Source organism: Hirundo rustica, chromosome 28, assembly GCF_015227805.2.
Source record: "Hirundo rustica isolate bHirRus1 chromosome 28, bHirRus1.pri.v3, whole genome shotgun sequence".
NCBI lineage: Eukaryota > Metazoa > Chordata > Aves > Passeriformes > Hirundinidae > Hirundo > Hirundo rustica.
The window spans coordinates 375,154-392,547 of record NC_053477.1 but is presented as its reverse complement, the minus strand read 5'-3'; the positions used below and the strand labels follow the sequence as shown (position 1 = coordinate 392,547).

Here is a 17,394-nt window from a genome sequence, read left to right as displayed (position 1 = left end):
AGTTCTGCTCACAGGAGGGGCCTGGGGGCTCTGGAAGGGAAAAGAACTAAAGGATTCATCCAGGAAAAATGCGGAAAACAATCGGTTCCGGGGGTTCGGACCAGTGTTCCTGACCCACGGCTGGGCCTGAGCCGTGGGTGCAAAATAATCTGTTAAAGCCTTGGCACTGGTGGGGAAAAGGTGGAGAGAGCCTGGCAGAGCCAGCCCCAGCTCCGAGCCTCCTGCATCCCGACCTGCTCCTCTCCCGGGTGGGAAGAGCCCCTCGGGAACCCCCAAATGCTGCTGGGCACTGGGAGGAGCTGCTGGGGGGAACTGGGAGCACTGGGGGGCAGGGGCTGCTCTGCCCTCCTGCTCCCAGTGCTGGGAATGGACAGGAGCGAGGAAATCCCTCGTCCAGGGGATTCCTCCATGGAGGATCCTCGGATTCCCCTCGTCCAGGGGATTCCTCCATGGAGGATCCTCGTATTCCCCCGTCCAGGGGATTCCTCCATGGAGGATCCTCGGATTCCCCTCGTCCAGGGGATTCCTCCATGGAGGATCCTCGGATTCCCCTCGTCCAGGGGATTCCTCCATGGAGGATCCTCGTATTCCCCCGTCCAGGGGATTCCTCCATGGAGGATCCTCGTATTCCCCCATCCAGGGGATTCCTCCATGGAGAATCCTCAGGTTCCCCTCAGCCAGGGGATTCCTCCATGGAGAATCCTCAGGTTTCCCTAGCCAGGGGATTCCTCCACGGAGAATCTTTGGATTCCCCCAGCCAGGGGATTCCTCCATGGAGAATCTTTGGATTCCCCCGTCCAGGGGATTCCTCCGGAAGGAATCCTCCAGCCAGAGGATTCCTCCAGCGAGAATCCTCGTATTCCTCCATCCAGGGGATTCCTCCATGGCGAATCCTCGGATTCCCCCGTGCAGGGGATTCCTCCATGGAGAATTTTTGGATTCCCCTGGCCAGGGGATTCCTCCATGGAGAATCCTCAGATTTCTCCAGCCAGGGGATTCCTCCATGGAGAATCCTCAGGTTCCCCCAGCCAGGGGATTCCTCCATGGAGAATCTTTGGATTCCCCTGGCCAGGGGGTTCCTCCATGGAGAATCCTCGGATTCCCCCAGCCAGGGGATTCTTCCATGGAGGATCCTCAGGTTTCCCCAGCCAGGGGGTTCCTCCAGGGACAGAAGGGCTGGAGGAGGGATGGGGCTGTTCCCAGGCCTGGGAGAGGTGACGGGTGAGGATGTGCGGTGGGCGACCAAACGGCTTCACTCCAGCCTCTGTTCCCATCTTCCTGTGGAAATCAGCCTGGATTCCATCAGAAACACTTGACAACTCCTTCAGAAACCATTCCTGACTCCCTGCACGAACCAGTCCCAACTCCCTCAGGAATAATTTCTGTCTCTTTGCGGAAACTATCCTAAATTCTGTCAGAAAAGCATCCTGTCTCCTTCAGGAGCTGTTCCTGATTCCCTCAGGAACTGTTTCTGACTCCCTGCAGGATCCAATGCTCCATTCCCATCCCGGTTGTCGCCCTTGGTTACCCTCAGGTGGCAAAACCCTTCACCCTGAGCTCCTCCTCCTCTCCTTCCCTCCTCTGCACTGGTTCCTCTCCATCCTGCTGTGCCTCTTCCTCCTCATCCCCATCCCGGGAGCTTCCTCTTCATCAACCCTGCCGTGCCTCCTCCTCCTCTTCTTCATCCCTGTCCCAGGAGCCTCATCCCGGGTGTTTCCTCCTCCTCCTGCCCATCCCAGCAGCGCCGGGTTCCTCCAGCCCCGCTGCCCTCCTGGGATGCCCAGCAGGGTTTGGGGCAGCCCCTTTCAGCTCCCACCACCCCTGGCACCCCATTCCCTGCCCTGAGCCACAGGGTGATTCCATCTGGGAGCAGGGATGTGCTCTCCCCATCCCTCTCAGCCCCACAAACCTCCTCCCACCCCAAAAGCAGCCCCCTGGCACATCCCCCTTTTCCATCGGTGAATCCCAGCTGCTCCCACAGCCCCGATCACCTGCAGCTCCTCCAGCCCAGCAGCCAGAGCAGGGCCAAAATCACCGATTCTACCTTTCCAGGGCCAAAATCACCAGTTCCACCTTTCTGAATCCAAAATCACCGATTCTGCCTTTCCAGGGCCAAAATCACAGATTGCGCCTTTCTGGGGCTGCAATCACCAATTCCACCTTTCCTGGTCCAAAATCACCAATCCCATCTTTCTGGATCCAAAATCACCAATTCCACCTTTCTGGGGGCCAAAATCACCAATTCCACCTTTCTCAATCCAAAATCACCAATTCCATCTTTCTGGATCCAAAATCACCAATTCCACCTTTCTGGGGCTGAAATCACCGATTCCACCTTTCTGGGCCAAAATCACCAGTCCCATCTTTCTGGGGCCAGAATCACCGATTCCACCTTTCTGGGGCTGAAATCCCAATTCCTCCTTTCCAGGGCCAAAATCACGAATCCCATCTTTTCAGATCCAAAATCACCGATTCCATCTTTCTGGATCCAAAATCACCGATCCCACCTTTCTGGGGCTGAAATCACGGATTCCATCTTTCTGGATCCAGAGTCACCGATTTCCACCTTTCCAGGGCTAAAATCACCAATCCCATCTTTCTGGATCCAAAATCACCAATTCCACCTTTCTGGATCCAGAATCACCAATTCCACCTTTCTCGATCCAAAAACACCAATTCCATCTTTCTGGATCCAAAATCACGGATTCCACCTTTCTCGATCCAAAAACACCAATTCCACCTTTCTGGATCCAGAATCACGGATTCCACCTTTCGGGATCCAAAATCACCGGTTCCACCTTTCTGGGGCTGAAATCACGGATTCCACCTTTCTGGATCCAGAATCACCGTTCCCACCTTTCCGGGCCCAAAATCACCGATTCCTCCTTTGCGGCCCCGTTTCGCCGCCAGCGGCGATGCCTTCGCCCAGCGGGAGGAGAGGGAATTCCACGGCGCGCGACCCTACGGATCTACCGGAGCGCGGGACCGCCGGGGCCTCCTGCGCCCGGCAGAGAGAAATAAACCCAATTTCCTTTATATATATATATGAACGGGGCGGTATCGATATATATATATAAATTAAATTCTCGGTGGCGCGGGGAGCGCGGCGGGGCTATAGCGTGGTCTCACTGCCCATGTCCCGCGGAGCCTTTTCCGTGTCGGTGTCCTCGTAGTCCGACTCCATCTCGATCTTCACCTGGGGCACGGCACAGACGGGGTTTCGGGAGTAGTTAAAGGCGGGAGACGACGGGCACGAGATCTTCAGGTGAAGGGTGATACTGTGGGGCAGGAGGGGAGAGGGGGGTGAGCAGCCAGGGCCGCTGCCCCCGCCCCGATCCCGCCCCGGGGAAACGCTGGTGCCTGAAGATTTTGAGCTGTTTGTGGAGTTTTCATATGTTTTTCATGGATTTTCCACATATTTTAATCTGTACTTTGCATATTTTTTCATACTTTTTCATCTATGTTTTTTCATATATTTTTTCATCTGTATTTTCCATAGATTTTTCATATTTTTTCATATTTTTCATCTATATTTCCCATAGATTATTCATTTTTCACCTATATTTCCATATATTTTTCATAATTTTTCATCTCTATTTCCAATAGATTTTTCCTAATTTTTTCATATTCTTCCATATATTCATATATTATTCCTATATATTTTCCATATATTTTTCTTATCTATTTCATATTTTTCAATATATTTTCTATGTACTTTTAATGTATTTTCCATATATTTTCTATATTTTTTGCGTATTTTCAGTATATTTTCTATATGTTTTTAATGTATATCTTTCACGTATATTTTCCATGTATACATTTCATACATTCTCATATATTTTCCATATATTCATATATTTGGTAGACTGGTTATATTTTGGGCATTTTTCCTACCCTTTCTCTTAGCTTTTAGAATAATAAATGAACCCTTCTAACGTATATTGGAATTCTGTTTAGTCTTGAGAAGAAGAAGCCAGACAAGGATATTTTGTTGTCCACCAGAACTGGAAAGGAAAAAATTCCCCATTGGAACAACTCCAGTGGGGCAGAGCCTGGGGGAAATTTCTTCACCAGCTGCTCTCCTAATCGGACAATATTTGTTAGATTTGTTATTTATGGATTTAAGGTAATTAATCAACCTTATAAAAAGTGTAGAAATTCTATGCCCCTGAAAGCTTTCCTTTAAAGACTTTCTTCTGTGTCACCATTTTAACGCTCTTTGGAAAAGTTTCATGTCTTATTCCAGGCTACTGCTGAGAAATTAATGAAAACTGACGGTTTTCCTGTCAATCCGCAGAATTAGTGGAGGACATTCCCAAAATTTCAGGGTTCAGAATCGGAAAAATCCCCGTGGAAGCCACTGGGCAGAATTTTTATAGCTCCAAACACTGGTGCAGCTCCAACCCCACAGCGGGGAAAACAAAACCACCCCAAAACCAGAGGGACTCTGCGAAAATCTGCCTGGATATTTGGAAATTGCTCAGGGATGGTGGAGCCAGGAGGATCAGCCGTGAGCACCCCCAAATTTCCCCCCCAGGGATGGGGAGGGGGATCCCGGTTACCTGCGATCCATGTCCGAGCCGTTCGGGGACGAGTCAGAACGCAAAGCTCCAGGCGGAGGCCCTCTTTCCTGGGGGGACACGGAGCTGAAACACTCCTGGAGTGACCCCAAAAAACCCTGGAACCCCACTCCCCACTGCATCCTGGGGCCAAAATCACCAATTCCAACTTTCCTGTGCCAAAATCACCAGTTCCACCTTTCCTGGGCTGAAATCACCAATCCCACCTTTCCTAGACTAAAATCACCAATCCCACCTTTCCTGGACCGAAATCACCAATCCCAACTTTCCTGGGCCAAAATCACCAGTTCCACCTTTCCTGGGCTGAAATCACCAATCCCACCTTTCCTAGACTAAAATCACCAATCCCGCTTTTCCTGGACCGAAATCACCAATCCCGCTTTTCCTGGGTCGCGGGAGGAGGAGGAAATCTCCTGGGAATCGCAGGTTTTGGGGGTGATCAGCGAGAGCAAAGGCCCTGCCAGCCGTGCCAGCAGCGGTTCAGGAGTTAAAAACGGAGCTGAAACCCGCTGGGGTTGTGGCGCAGCCTGGAATGAACCCCCCCAAATTTATTCCCAGGATTTCTGGTGAAGGTGGAGCCGAATCTGCTCTTTCCCAGCTGGAGACCTCCAACACGAGGGGCTTTTGGGGGGTTCCAAACACAGATATTTTTCACAAACCCCCATCGGCACCAGGAGATTCCCGGGTTTTTGGGTTTTTTTTTTTTTTTTTTTTTTGTTTGCGATTTAAGGAAATCTTGGCCATCCCCAGGCCTTGGGATGAGCGGTGCTCTGGCAGCTCCTGCGCCTGTCCCTTCCTGGATTTCCCCTGATCCTGGCGATCCAGGGGGGATCCGGGGTGCGTGTCCGGCGGGGTTAGTGCCGAGCGGAGCCCACGGGAGCGGTTAGGAGGAGGCTCCTGGGCTCGGTACTTACGGCTGAGGCAATGGGGGCCCCCGTTTCGGGGCTGCGCGGGCAGGGGCTCCATGGGGATCGTAATGACTGAGGGAGGTGGGAACTGGGGAAGAAACGGGGAAATTCCTGGTGAAGGCAGCACCTGGGGGGGCTCGGAGACCGCCTGGAGCTCCCAAAGGGACCCGAAACCTCCGGAGGAGGAGGAGGAGGCTTTGCCTTCCTCTTCCCGAATCCCCGGGCAGGAGTTGCACAGAGGCTTTAAGCCCTGAACCGGGGGATCTGGGCTCTTCTCCCTGAGGATTTCCTGGGTTTTGCCATGATTTTCCAGCTTTTGGGACATTCCCTGGAGCCTCCTGCTGGCCCCTGAGCCCCTCGCTCAGCCGGGTCTGTCCGTGCAGTGGGACGGCTCCAGGAATCCCAGACCTTCATCCCAAACCCAGAGGTTTCAGTGGGAATTTTCCCTCCCCAGCTCTGGGATGCTCCCGCCATCCTCGGGAGCCCCCCGGTGACCCCACACCCACCTCCTCGTCGCTGCTGCTGTCGCCTTTGTTGCCTTTTTTCTTCTTCTTCTTGTCGTCCTCCTTCTTCTTCTCCTTCTCGGGGATGACGTTGTCGATCCAGGCCAGGTCGTGCTGGGAGAAGACGAAATCCAGGAGCCGCCTCACCAGGATCAGGGCCAAGATCTGACAGGGGAGAGGTCCGAGAGCATCTCAACCCAAGATCTGGTGACCACCAAGCCAAAAATTCCATTAAATCCCCAAAAACCCCATTGGATCAAGGATTGGATTACCCATGATGCAGAAGATGATGGCAGCCATGGTGGAACCATGCCAAAAATTCCATTAAATCCCCCCAAAAAATCCCCTTTGTATTAAGGATGGGATTACCATGATGTAGAATATGATGGCAGCCATGGTGGAACCGTGCCAAAAATTCCATTAAATCCCAAAATCCCCATTGGATCAAGGATTGGATTACCCATGATGCAGAAGATGACGGCAGCCATGGTGGAACCATGCCAAAAATTCCATTAAATCCCAAAACCCGCTTTAGATCCATGGTGGGATCACTATGACGGGGAAGATGATGGTGGCCATGGTGGGACCACAACACAAATTTCCTTTAATCCTGAAAAATCCCCTTTGGAATGAGGATGGGATTACCATGACGGGGAAGATGATGGCAGCCATGGTGGAACCATGCCAAAAATTCCATTAAATCCCAAAAACCCCTTTGGAATGAGGATGGGATTACCATGACGGGGAAGATGATGGCGGCCACGGTGGATTTGAGGATCCAGAGCACGGCCAGGCAGACGATCTGCACCAGGGTGAAGAGGTGGATGCGGCGCAGCGGGACGTGCCGCAGGAACACGTAGTCGGGCTGGTGCTTGGCCGGCATCAGGAAGAGCTTGCAGCGATCCCAGAACTGCCCGAGGAGGAAGGCACGAGCTCATCCTCAGCCTCAACCCATAGGAAATCCCTCTTTTATCCCCAAAATGGAGGACGAGCTTCAGTGATCCCAAAACCGCCAGGGGGGGACGGCCGGGGGTTCATCCTCAGCCCCACCCCACAGGCTGCCCAGGAAGAGCCTCCTGTATCCCCACAAATGGGGAATTTGCGGGTTTTTGGTGTTTCTCGGAGGGTTTTGGGTATCTGCTCTCCCATGCATGGAAATTTTGGAGTAAAAATCTTCCTTTTTGAGCCAGCGTGGGGCAGTCTGCGGCCTGTGAGGAGGAGGAGGAGGAGGACAAGGAAAGGAGGATGAGGAAGAGGAGAAGGAGGATGAGGACAACAAGGATGAGGACCAGGAGGAGGACAAGGAGGAGGACGAGAGGGAGAGGAGGATGACGAGGAGGAAGGGCACTCACCTGGATGCCGTTCAGCGACGCCACGCCCATGTAGAGGAAGACCCCATAGAGCACCGGCATGGGGATGTACTGGGAACAGGGAAAACCACGGCCCTGACCCCAGGGAAGGCAGCAGCTCCTCCCCAGGGACAGGGCCCAGCGCTGGAGGTCACGGGGATGGGGCAGGATCCAGCTTTTTTATCCCCATGTCCCCAAATCTCTGCAGGGAGCAGGGACTGGGAATGTTTTACCTTGAGGATAGGAGCCAGGAAAACCGAAATCCCCGTCAGCACGAAGACGATGATGCCGGTCACCCTCTGCTCCCTGGAGTGGGGACAGGAGCAGGGTCAGCCCATGCTGGGCTCCCCACCCCGAGGAACCACAGAATCCCGAGTGGGAACAGGATTGATCCACTGGGGTCATGGATCAGACACCCCAAAAGTATCCCTGGGAGCAGTGTCCAAACCTGGGAGCTCCAAACCTGGAGCTGCGGCAGCCTCGGGGCCGTGCCCGTTCCCTGGGCAGTGCCAGCACCCTCTGGGGAAGAGCCTTTCCCCAAACCCAGCCTGACCCTGCCCTGGCACAGCTCCAGCCGTTCCCTGGCTCTCTCCCTGTCACACGGAGCTCAGGGTCTGCCCCTCCTCTCCCCCTCCCAGGGAAGCTGGCACTGGGATCAGTGTCCCTCAGCCTCTCCAGATGAGCACCCCAAGAGCCCTCAGCCACTCCTCGTGTGGGCCCAGACCCTTCCCCACCCTCCTGTCCTTCCTTTGGACTCTCTCCAATAATTTACTGTCTTTTTTACATCGTGTCACCCAAAACTGGGTGAGTTTTGAGCTGAGGCCGCCCCAGCCCAGAGCAGAGCAGGACAATCCCTCCCTGTCCCTGCTGTCCCCAGGACAGGACAATCCCTCCCTGGCCACGCTGTCCCCAGGACAGGACAATCCCTCCCTGGCCACACTGTCCCTGCTGTCCCCAGGACAGAACAATCCCTCCCCGGCCATGCTGTCCCCAGGACAGGACAATCCCTCCCCGGCCATGCTGTCCCCAGGACAGGACAATCCCTCCCTGGCCATGCTGTCCCCAGGACAGGACAATCCCTCCCCGGCCACACTGTCCCTGCTGTCCCCAGGACAGGGGTGTCCCCCCAGCTCCAGGACACTGCCCAGACCCACCTGAGCCCCCCAGGACCCACCTGACCCCCAGGAACTGGGGCTGCTCCCCCGGGGCGCTGGTCTCGGTCTCCATCTTGAGGCTGTCGATGTGGGCGATGGAGATGACGGTGGCGGCCACGTACCAGGGCAGCCCCATGAAGGAGCACACGGCCATCAGGATGCCCACCCAGAAGAGGTCCAGGTGGTACCCGGCTGCCTTCTGCAACACAGCACGGGGGGCTCTGCACTGCGGGGTCCCCCCAGACCAGACCCCCGGCACCCCCCGAGGCCTCCAGCAGGGCCTCGGTGTGCCCCACATGGCCTTGGGGCACCCGGTGCCACCCCACATCATCCTAAAGCACCCTGCGCCACACCCCACACTGATATGGGACACCCTCTGTCACCCTAGATGGGCCCAGGGCACCCTGTGCCACCCCAAAACACCCTGTGTCACCGTGATGTCCCCACATGGACATGGGGCACCCGGTGCCACCCCACATCATCTCAGAGCACCCTGTGCCACACTCCACACAGACTTAGGGCACCCAGTCCCACCCTGCTGCACCCCACACGGACATGGGGCACCCTGTGCCACCCCATATCTCCCTGCATCACCCCACATCCCGCTGTATCCCCCATCTCATGCCACATCGCCCCCCTGAGCCCCGTTACCTCAGAACTTCACCCCCCCAGGCCCCCCAGCACCCCAAACCCGCAGCTGGCCAGGGCCAGGGGCAGCCCCCCATGGAGCCAGGGCAAACCCCAAACCCCACCCCAAACCTGGCTGCTGGGGGGATCCATGGGGTGCTCTGGGGTTCCCTGGGGTGCTCTGGGTGCTCTGGGGGGTCCTGGAATGCTATGGGGGGATCCTGGGGTGCTCTGGGTGCTCTGAGGGGATCCATGGGGTGCTCTGGGGTTCCCTGGGGTGCTCTGGGTGCTCTGAGGGGATCCATGGGGTGCTCTGGGGTTCCCTGGAGTGCTCTGGGTGCTGTGGGGGGATCCATGGGGTGCTCTGGGTGCTCTGGGATTCCCTGGGGTGCTCTGGGTGCTGTGGGGGGATCCATGAGGTGCTCTGGGGTTCTCTGGGGTGCTCTGGGTGCTGTGGGGGGATCCATGGGGTGCTCTGGGGTTCCCTGGGGTGCTCTGGGTGCTCTGGGGGGACCCATGGGGTTCTCTGAGGTTCCCTGGGGTGCTCGGGGGGATCCCCGGGCTCTCACCCGTAGCTTGTGCTCCTTCCTGTTGACGATGACGGCCGTGATCTGCTGGTCCATGAAGATGAGGATGGTGACGAGCAGGGCGGGCAGGGCGCTGGCCAGGTACACCCACCACGGGTTCTTCCCGAAGGGGAACACGAACCAGCCCCGGTCCACGCGGGTGGGCTGGGGAGGACAACGGGGTCGGAACCTCGGGAACGCGGCACAGATTGGGAAAACCCAAGGGCTGGTGGTTGGGGACAACCCCATCGCCCCATCCCAGATCCTTCCTAAATCCTGCGCCCCAAACCGCCCCCAAATCCTCATTGAGATCCTCACTGGGATCCTCATTGGGTTTCTCCATTGGGATCATCATTGGGATTCCCACTGAGTTCTTCATTGAGATCCCCATTGGGTTCTCCATTGGGATCATCATTGGGATTCCCACTGAGTTCTTCATTGAGATCCCCATTGGGTTCTCCATTGGGATCATCATTGGGATTCCCAATGGGATTCCCAATAGGAACCTCATTGGGTTCTCCATTGGGTTCCCCATTGGGTTGTCCATTGGGATCCCCATTGGGTTCTCCATTGGGTTCTCCATCGGGATCCCCATTGGGTTCTCCATTGGGATCCCCATTGGGATCCTCATTGGGTTCTCCATCGGGATCCCCATTGGGATCCCCATTGGGTTCTTCATTGAGATCCCCATTGGGTTCTCCATTGGGATCCCCATTGGGTTCTTCATTGAGATCCTCATTGGGTTCTCCATTGGGATCATCATTGGGATTCCCAATGGGATTCCTAGTAGGATCCTCATTGGGTTCTCCATTGGGATCCCCATTGGGTTCTCCATTGGGATCCTCATTGGGATCCTCATTGGGTTCTCCATCGGGATCCCCATCGAGATCCCCATTGGGTTCTCCATTGGGATCCCCATTCAGTTCTCTATTGGGATCCCCATTGGGTTCTCCATTGGAATCCTCATTGGGTTCTCCATCGGAATCCCCATTGGGTTCTCCATTGGGTTCTCCATTGGGATCCCCATTGGGTTCTCCATTGAGATCCCCATTGGGTTCTCCATCGGGATCCCCATCAGGATCCCCATTGGGTTCTCCATCAGGATCCCCATTGGGTTCTCCATCGGGATCCCCATTGGGTTCTCCATTGGGATCCCCATTGGGTTCTCCATTGAGATCCCCATTGGGTTCTCCATCGGGATCCCCATTGGGTTCTCCATTGGGATCCCCATTCAGTTCTCCATTGGGATCCCCATTGGGTTCTCCATTGGGATCCTCATTGGGATCCCCATCGGGATCCCCACATCACCCCCTGGATAGGGGGAAGAGAAATCCTTCCAGAATGGAATTTGATGGAGTTTTGGTTTTTTACCTTGAAATCGGTAGGCACTTGGAGCTTTGGGGTGTTGAGTCCAAAAAGCACATCCAGCCCCACAAACATTAGTATGGACATAAAGATAGAGAAATCGCTAATGAGCTTACGGAGCTGCCGGGAGAGAGGGGGAGAGAGAGGGAGAAAAGGGAGGGGAAACGGCAAAACAGGGAGGAAAAAAAGGCAAAATAGGGAGGAAGACAATAAAAAAAAGTGGGGGGGAAATGGAGGGAAAATAACAACAACAAAAAAAAAAAAAAAAGCAGGGAAAAAAGAAAAAGGAGGGGAAAAAGGAAAACAAAAAATAAGGAAAAGCGACAGAAAAAGAGAGGGGGGAAAGGAGGGAAAATAAAGTAAATAAAAGGGTAAAAATGGTAAAAAAGGAGGAAAATTACAAAAAAGGGAGAACAAACAACAAAAAAAAAGGAGGAAAAACAACAACAACAAAAAAAAAAAAAAGGAAAGAAAGAAAGTCAGAAAATTAGAATATTGTTAGAAAAGACAAAGTAGCTTTTCAGAAGGTGCCTGGAGCTGTGATATTCCCCAAAAAAACCTGGTGAGGAGCTGGAAAAAGAGCGGGGGAGAGGAGAGGAGGCCGAACCTTGATGATACTGGGGATGTGGAGTTTGGGGGTGTCCAGTCCGAAACAGGCGTCCACTCCACAGAAGATCAGGATGGAGAAGACATTGGAAAAATCAGCAATGAAAGCCCTGACCTGGAGGCAACACAGGGAAATGGGGTTGGAAAGGACAATTAACGGGGTTGGAGAGGGTAATTAGCAGGGTGGGAAGGGAATTAATGGGGTGGAAAGGGAATTAACGGATTGGGAAGGGAATTAACGGGGTGGGAAGGGAATTAACGGGGTGGGAAGCAGGATGGAGAGGTTTGCTCCTGCTTTGGGATCTTTCCAGCTCCGCTCAGCCACAGATAACCCGGGAATAACCCCCAATATCCACATTTTCTCACCTTTCTTCCTCGAGGTGAGGGAGAGGATCCTGGAATGGTTTGGGTTGGATCTCAAACCCCATCCAGGGCCACCCCTGCCATGGCAGGGACAATTCCCACTGTCCCAGGCTGCTCCAGCCTGGCCTTGGGCATTCCCAGGGATCCAGGGGCAGTCACAGTTCCTCTGGGAATTCCATCCCAGTCCCTCCCCGCCCTCATTCCATCCCAAATCCCATCCAGGTCTCCCTTTTCCCAGTGGGAAGCCATTCCCTGTGTCCTGTCCCTCCATCCCTTGTCCCCAGTTCCTCTCCAGCTCTTCTGGAGCCCCTTCAGGGTTCTGAGCTCTCCTTGGATCCTTCCCTTCTCCAGGGGAACATTCCCAGCTCTCCCAGCCCGGCTCCAGAGGGGCTGCAGTTGCTCTGGGCTCGCCCCAGCAGCTCCCATCCTGCAGCTGGGCTCTCACCTGAGCGGGGCCCAGGGGCAGAATCCCCCCGGAGCCGCTGCCCGCGCTGGGGCTCAGCCCAGGGCACCTTGGGGCTCATGTCCAGCCTCTCTCCCACCCCAAACCCCTCTCCAAGGCTCCTGTCCATCCCTTCATCCCCTGCCTGGATCCATCCCAGGCATTGCCCCATCCCAGGGGCACCTCCAGCACTTGGAATGATCTCATCCCATGAGATCCCCTGGAGCTTGTCCAGGCCCCTCTGGATGTCCCCATCCTTCAGGATTGTCCCTGGGTGTCACCAGCAAACCTCCCAAGGGTGCCCTTGACCCCTTCGTTTCCATCGTTAATGAGCACATTAATTAACTTTGGCCCTGACGGAGACCCCTGGACACCACTGGTCACTGAGGTCCATCGGACTCTGGGCTGGTGACCCCTTCCCTGTGGATGGGATCATCCCACCCCTTCCTCCTCCATCATCCCACCAACTCGTATCCATTAATTGTCCACCCATTAATTGTCCCTCCATTAACCCATCTCCAGTTCCGAGAGGAGGATGTCATCAAAAGCCTCACAAGATTCCAAAAATCAGGGCCTAAAACCTCGGGAAGGATCCCAATTGTGGCCAAAACCTCCCAAAAACAGGGATTTATTTTCCCGGAGTTCTTTGCCTCCACCAAAAACTCCTCCCGTTTTCCCTCATTTTTGGGAAAGGGCATGGCAGAACCTGGTTCTTTCCTTACCTTGGTGGGGAAATAGCGGCTGAATTTGAATTTTTTCAGGGTCAGGGTCATGGAGTAGGTGCCGAAGAAGAGGATGAAGGACATGAGGGCCAGGTCGGGCACGAATTTGCAGGATTTTCCCACTAAGCTGCCACCGTATTTGAGACATTCCTTCTTACTCAGCTGCGTCCAGTCCAGAGCTGTGAGGTTGATAGCATTGGACTGGCGAGAGAACGCGAAAAAAGCAAAATTAGCAACGTTTGAAATTATTGTGGTGTGCAGGGAAAGGGGGAGTCTCAGCCCAAATCGAGCACAACTGGCATTTGCAAGGTGCAGCATGGGGAGAAAGGGAAATTTCCTGTCCAAACCCCAAATTTGTACTTTAGGGGATTGAATTGTGCAAGAAAAAGGAAATTTCCCGTCCAAACCTCCAAATTTGTACTTTAGGGGATTGTGTTGTGCAAGGAAAGGGAAATTTCACAACTGAATTGAGCAAAATCAGCATTTTATCAACTGCAGCTTACAAAAGAAGGAAATTTCCCGGTCAAACCCCCCCAAAAGAACACTTTGAGCCATTTCAGCACACAAGGAAAGGCGAATTTCCAGAGCTGCTGCCACTGGGGTTCCCAAAACCACAGCAGAACCACGGAGCCGATATAAATTTGTGGGGAAGGCGTGGATTTGGTGCTGCTGGGAACACAAACCAGCCGACATTTGAGTTTCCCTCACTCCGAGCTGGATCATCCAGCTCCCTGAGTGCTGAAATCCCGCAGATCCACGCTCCCCGATCCCAAATTTCCCGCTGGGACGAGCAGATCCCGTTTCTTACCAGAGAAACGTTAGTGGTGTTCGGTGCCACTGGAGCTGAAGCATCGAACAAGGTCGTGTTGGCTGCGGGAAAGGAGTCGGTTATTGAGGTTTTGGGGCTGAAACCGGGATTTTGGGCACTCACACCGCCCGGGCTTCACCGGCTGAGCCCGGCAGGGATCGGCAGCCCGAGATTTTGGGGGAAAATCCCCCTTTTCTAACCCCGCAGCGACTTCCTGATTAATCCCACGTGCCGGGGAGGACGCGGCGGCTTCTCCCTCCGGGGCTGGGACCAGAGGGGATTTTTTAGGAGCTTCCCGGTTCCTAAAATTTCCAGGAGCTTCGCAGGGAAGCCGCTGGAGTTGGGTGGACTTAAAACCGTGGGGGTGGAAGGCTGGGTAAGCAGCGAGGGGTTTTTTGGTTTTGTTTTCTTTATTTTTTGGAGAGGTGGCACCAAAATCACGCCCAATTTGCCTTTTTAAATTTTTTTTTTTAAATCATCTGGGGGTGTTTTGGTGTCATCAGTGCAAAATTCCGTCTTTTCGGGCCCCCGGCACCTTCTCCTCCTCGGCTCTTCAGGCGACGCAGCTCCGCAGCTCCGGGAGCACCCCCGGGTTCCCTCGGGGTGCCCCTAAAAGAGGGAATTCGGGAATTCTGGGACCGCCTTGCCGCCCCCCTCTTCCATCCTCTTCGCCAAGCGGGAATTTCGGCTGCCGCCTCCATCCCCGGCGCCGGGGATGAATGAAGGAGAAGCTGGGTTAGGACAGAGACCCCGGGCTGCCGGGACCGAACTCTGGGGAACAAAACCCGGCCCTAAAAACATCAGCTTTGTTCTCATTTTTCTCCTCCACAGCCTTTTCTTTTTCCACAAACCCTATTTTGGGATTTCTACGCCTTTAAAGGGCAGCATGGCACCAGTGGGATTAAAGAGAGGAGCCCTAAGGGCTCCACACAAACCTTTTTAGAGAGAGAGAGAAAAGTCAAATACATGAAAAAAAAAACCAAAAAAACCCCAACGGAACCCCCCCGTGGGGGGAGAGTATCAAATATTAAAATAGTTTTAATATTTAGAAGGTGATACTCACTTGAGATTGAAATCAGCCCCAATTGATGTGTGCAGCAGAGACAAATACGGGACAAATCAGTTATAATAATCAAAAATCAGCACGGATGGAAAAAAAGGGAATTAAAAAAAAAAAAAAAAAAAAAAAAAAGGTGGAGGGGGGAATAAACATAATTTCTAGAGGAATTTTAAATCCAGCGTGGACACGGCTGCCTTGGGCAGCCAGGGTGAGGAGTGGGATCGGGAATTGGGGTGCGGATGCCTCTCGGCTGCTCGGGGTTTGCTCGGGATGGGGGCTTGGAGAAGGGGAGACCTCCCTGGAGGCTGAAGGCTCCTCCTGCGGGAGCTGCCGGGCCGATCCCGGGGGTGCTCATGGCTCCGTTCGGGAATTCCAGCTCTGGAGGTTCCGTCTTCGCTCTCCCGCGGGTCGGGTTTGGGGGCTCGGGTTGGTTCCGGGTGCTGCTCTGGGTTCTCGGATCCCGGCAGGATCGTGGTGCTCACGAAGGGGTGGATGGGCAGGAATCGAGGAAAAATCAAAATTAAACCCAATCGCTGCGATTCCCGTTGGGTGAGCGCTCTCCTTGGAACGGCAGATGCGTTGGGAATGCGTTGGGTGGAGGGACTTGGATGGTTTTCTTGAAGGAAGGAGACGGGAGAACTTCACCGTGACCTTCTTCCACCATCACCTGCATCCATCATCATCTTCACGCACCTTCACCTTTATCCACCTTGACCATCCATCATCACCTTCATCCATCATCTTCACTCACCATGGCCTTCACCCACCTTCACCTTCATCCACTGTCACCTTCTTTCACCATGACCTTCATCCATCATCATCTTCATCCACCGCCACCTTCATCCACTGTCAGTCTCCTCTGGCTGCAGGTGATGCTCCCCAGAATTTTGATTTTTGGCGTCAATTCAGCTCCTGGGAGAGCAGGCGGTCACTGCCGTGAGCCCAAAGCCGTCGCCGCTCCCTCCCAGGAGCGTCCGAGCTTCAGTTCGGAGCTGGGATGATCCAGGACGTCTATCCAAGAGCAAAACCGTGGAAGGACCATCTGCTCAGAGCCTGATGGTCTCTCCTTCTGGAAAAGGAGTGGAAAAAGAGGAGCCAAAACAGTCCATGGGACACCCCAGGGTGTCCCAGACACCGGAGAGCACTAAATAACCACTCCAGGTATTTTCTGGAGATTCTGTTTCCATCGGCAGCAGGCGGGAATGACCTGAAATGTCCTTTTATTTCTTCCGTATTTCCTTCTAATCCGTCCGCGTCTGGCTGCTCCAGGCTGAGATCCCAACTCTCCGTCCGCTGTGTCCCGGGAAGCACCGAGTCATTCATCCAAGGGGGACAAGGCTCTTCCTCCATCTTCAAAACCCCCTCGGAGGAGGACGAGCAGGACGAGGTCTCTCCGCCCCAGGCAGCCGCCTCCTCCCGCGTCCTGGGCCGGCGATCCCGCGGGATTCATCCACGCCAGGACCCTCCCACCCCCGGCTCCTGCCCGGGCGGCCCCGGGATGAACTCACCTGGGTCGGGGGCCACGCACTCGCACTTGTACATGGTCACGTAGTCGGGCTTGAAGTCGGAGTTGATGGGGTAGTACTTGAAGGCCCCGATCATCTTCTTGATGGCGTCGTAGATGAAGATGAAGCTGATGAGGGTGGAGAAGCCCTCCTCGGTGAAGCGCGTGATGTACTTTATAATGAAGCTGGCGTCGGTCGCCACCAGGATAAGGCACTGCAGGGCCGAGTGCAGCCCGATCCACAGCCGGAATTCCATGTAGTCGATCCCGTTGCCTCTGGAAGAGGGGACACGCGGCCCTGTGAGAGCGGCCGGGGGCTGGGGGACACGTGCCACCGCCGCAGGGACAGGCCCAGGTGTCCCCTGGGGTGGCCCAGCACTCACTTGCTGAAGTCGAAGAGCAGCTTCTCGAAGATGAGGATGGGGCCGGTGCTGCTGAGGATGATGAGGGGCTGCCCGGCGAAGAGGCAGAACATGGAGCCGGCCATGGCCGTGCCCAGGAAGCTCTCCATGACGCCCTGGGGACGGAGCAGAGGCGGTTACGGGGGTGTCGAGCCGCTCCATGTCCCCACGGATCCCCCGACGGAGAGGGGGTTGAGGGACCTCGGGTTGGACCCACTCGAGAGAGTTGGGACCGTGTCCCATTGCTCCTGGCATTGCCATGGAGGGCATTCCAGGCTTCCAGGGCTGCCAGTCCCACCTGGCAGGGAATGTCCAACCCCAGAAGCTTGGCATGGCACAACTAGGGTAAAATCCATCCCATCCCATCCCATCCCATCCCATCCCATCCCATCCCATCGATCCCATCGATCCCATCCCACGGATCCCGTCCCGTCCC

At 54.8% G+C, this 17,394-nt stretch overlaps 1 protein-coding gene across 2 annotated transcripts in view; it reads right to left on the bottom strand.

The window, feature by feature from the left end:
• Window positions 1-1,996: 1,996 nt before the first annotated feature.
• SLC4A5 (solute carrier family 4 member 5) overlaps window positions 1,997-17,394 on the bottom strand; it is a 34,808-nt gene continuing 19,410 nt past the window's right edge. Inside the window, exons 12-25 of one of the 2 annotated variants that reach the window (XM_040087660.1) lie at window positions 16,941-17,074; window positions 16,562-16,833; window positions 13,994-14,055; window positions 13,186-13,386; window positions 11,660-11,773; window positions 9,691-9,852; window positions 8,515-8,693; window positions 7,574-7,646; window positions 7,344-7,412; window positions 6,728-6,901; window positions 5,995-6,156; window positions 5,495-5,576; window positions 4,563-4,630; window positions 3,147-3,278 (exon numbers count right to left, since the gene is read on the bottom strand). In XM_040087660.1, the coding sequence (XP_039943594.1) occupies window positions 4,596-4,630; window positions 5,495-5,576; window positions 5,995-6,156; window positions 6,728-6,901; window positions 7,344-7,412; window positions 7,574-7,646; window positions 8,515-8,693; window positions 9,691-9,852; window positions 11,660-11,773; window positions 13,186-13,386; window positions 13,994-14,055; window positions 16,562-16,833; window positions 16,941-17,074 (1,719 nt within the window). In that variant the 3' untranslated portion in view covers window positions 3,147-3,278; window positions 4,563-4,595. Of the gene's footprint in view, window positions 3,279-4,562; window positions 4,631-5,494; window positions 5,577-5,994; window positions 6,157-6,727; window positions 6,902-7,343; window positions 7,413-7,573; window positions 7,647-8,514; window positions 8,694-9,690; window positions 9,853-11,058; window positions 11,173-11,659; window positions 11,774-13,185; window positions 13,387-13,993; window positions 14,056-16,561; window positions 16,834-16,940; window positions 17,075-17,394 lie in introns of both variants that reach the window. The other variant, XM_040087658.1, reaches the window with a different exon arrangement.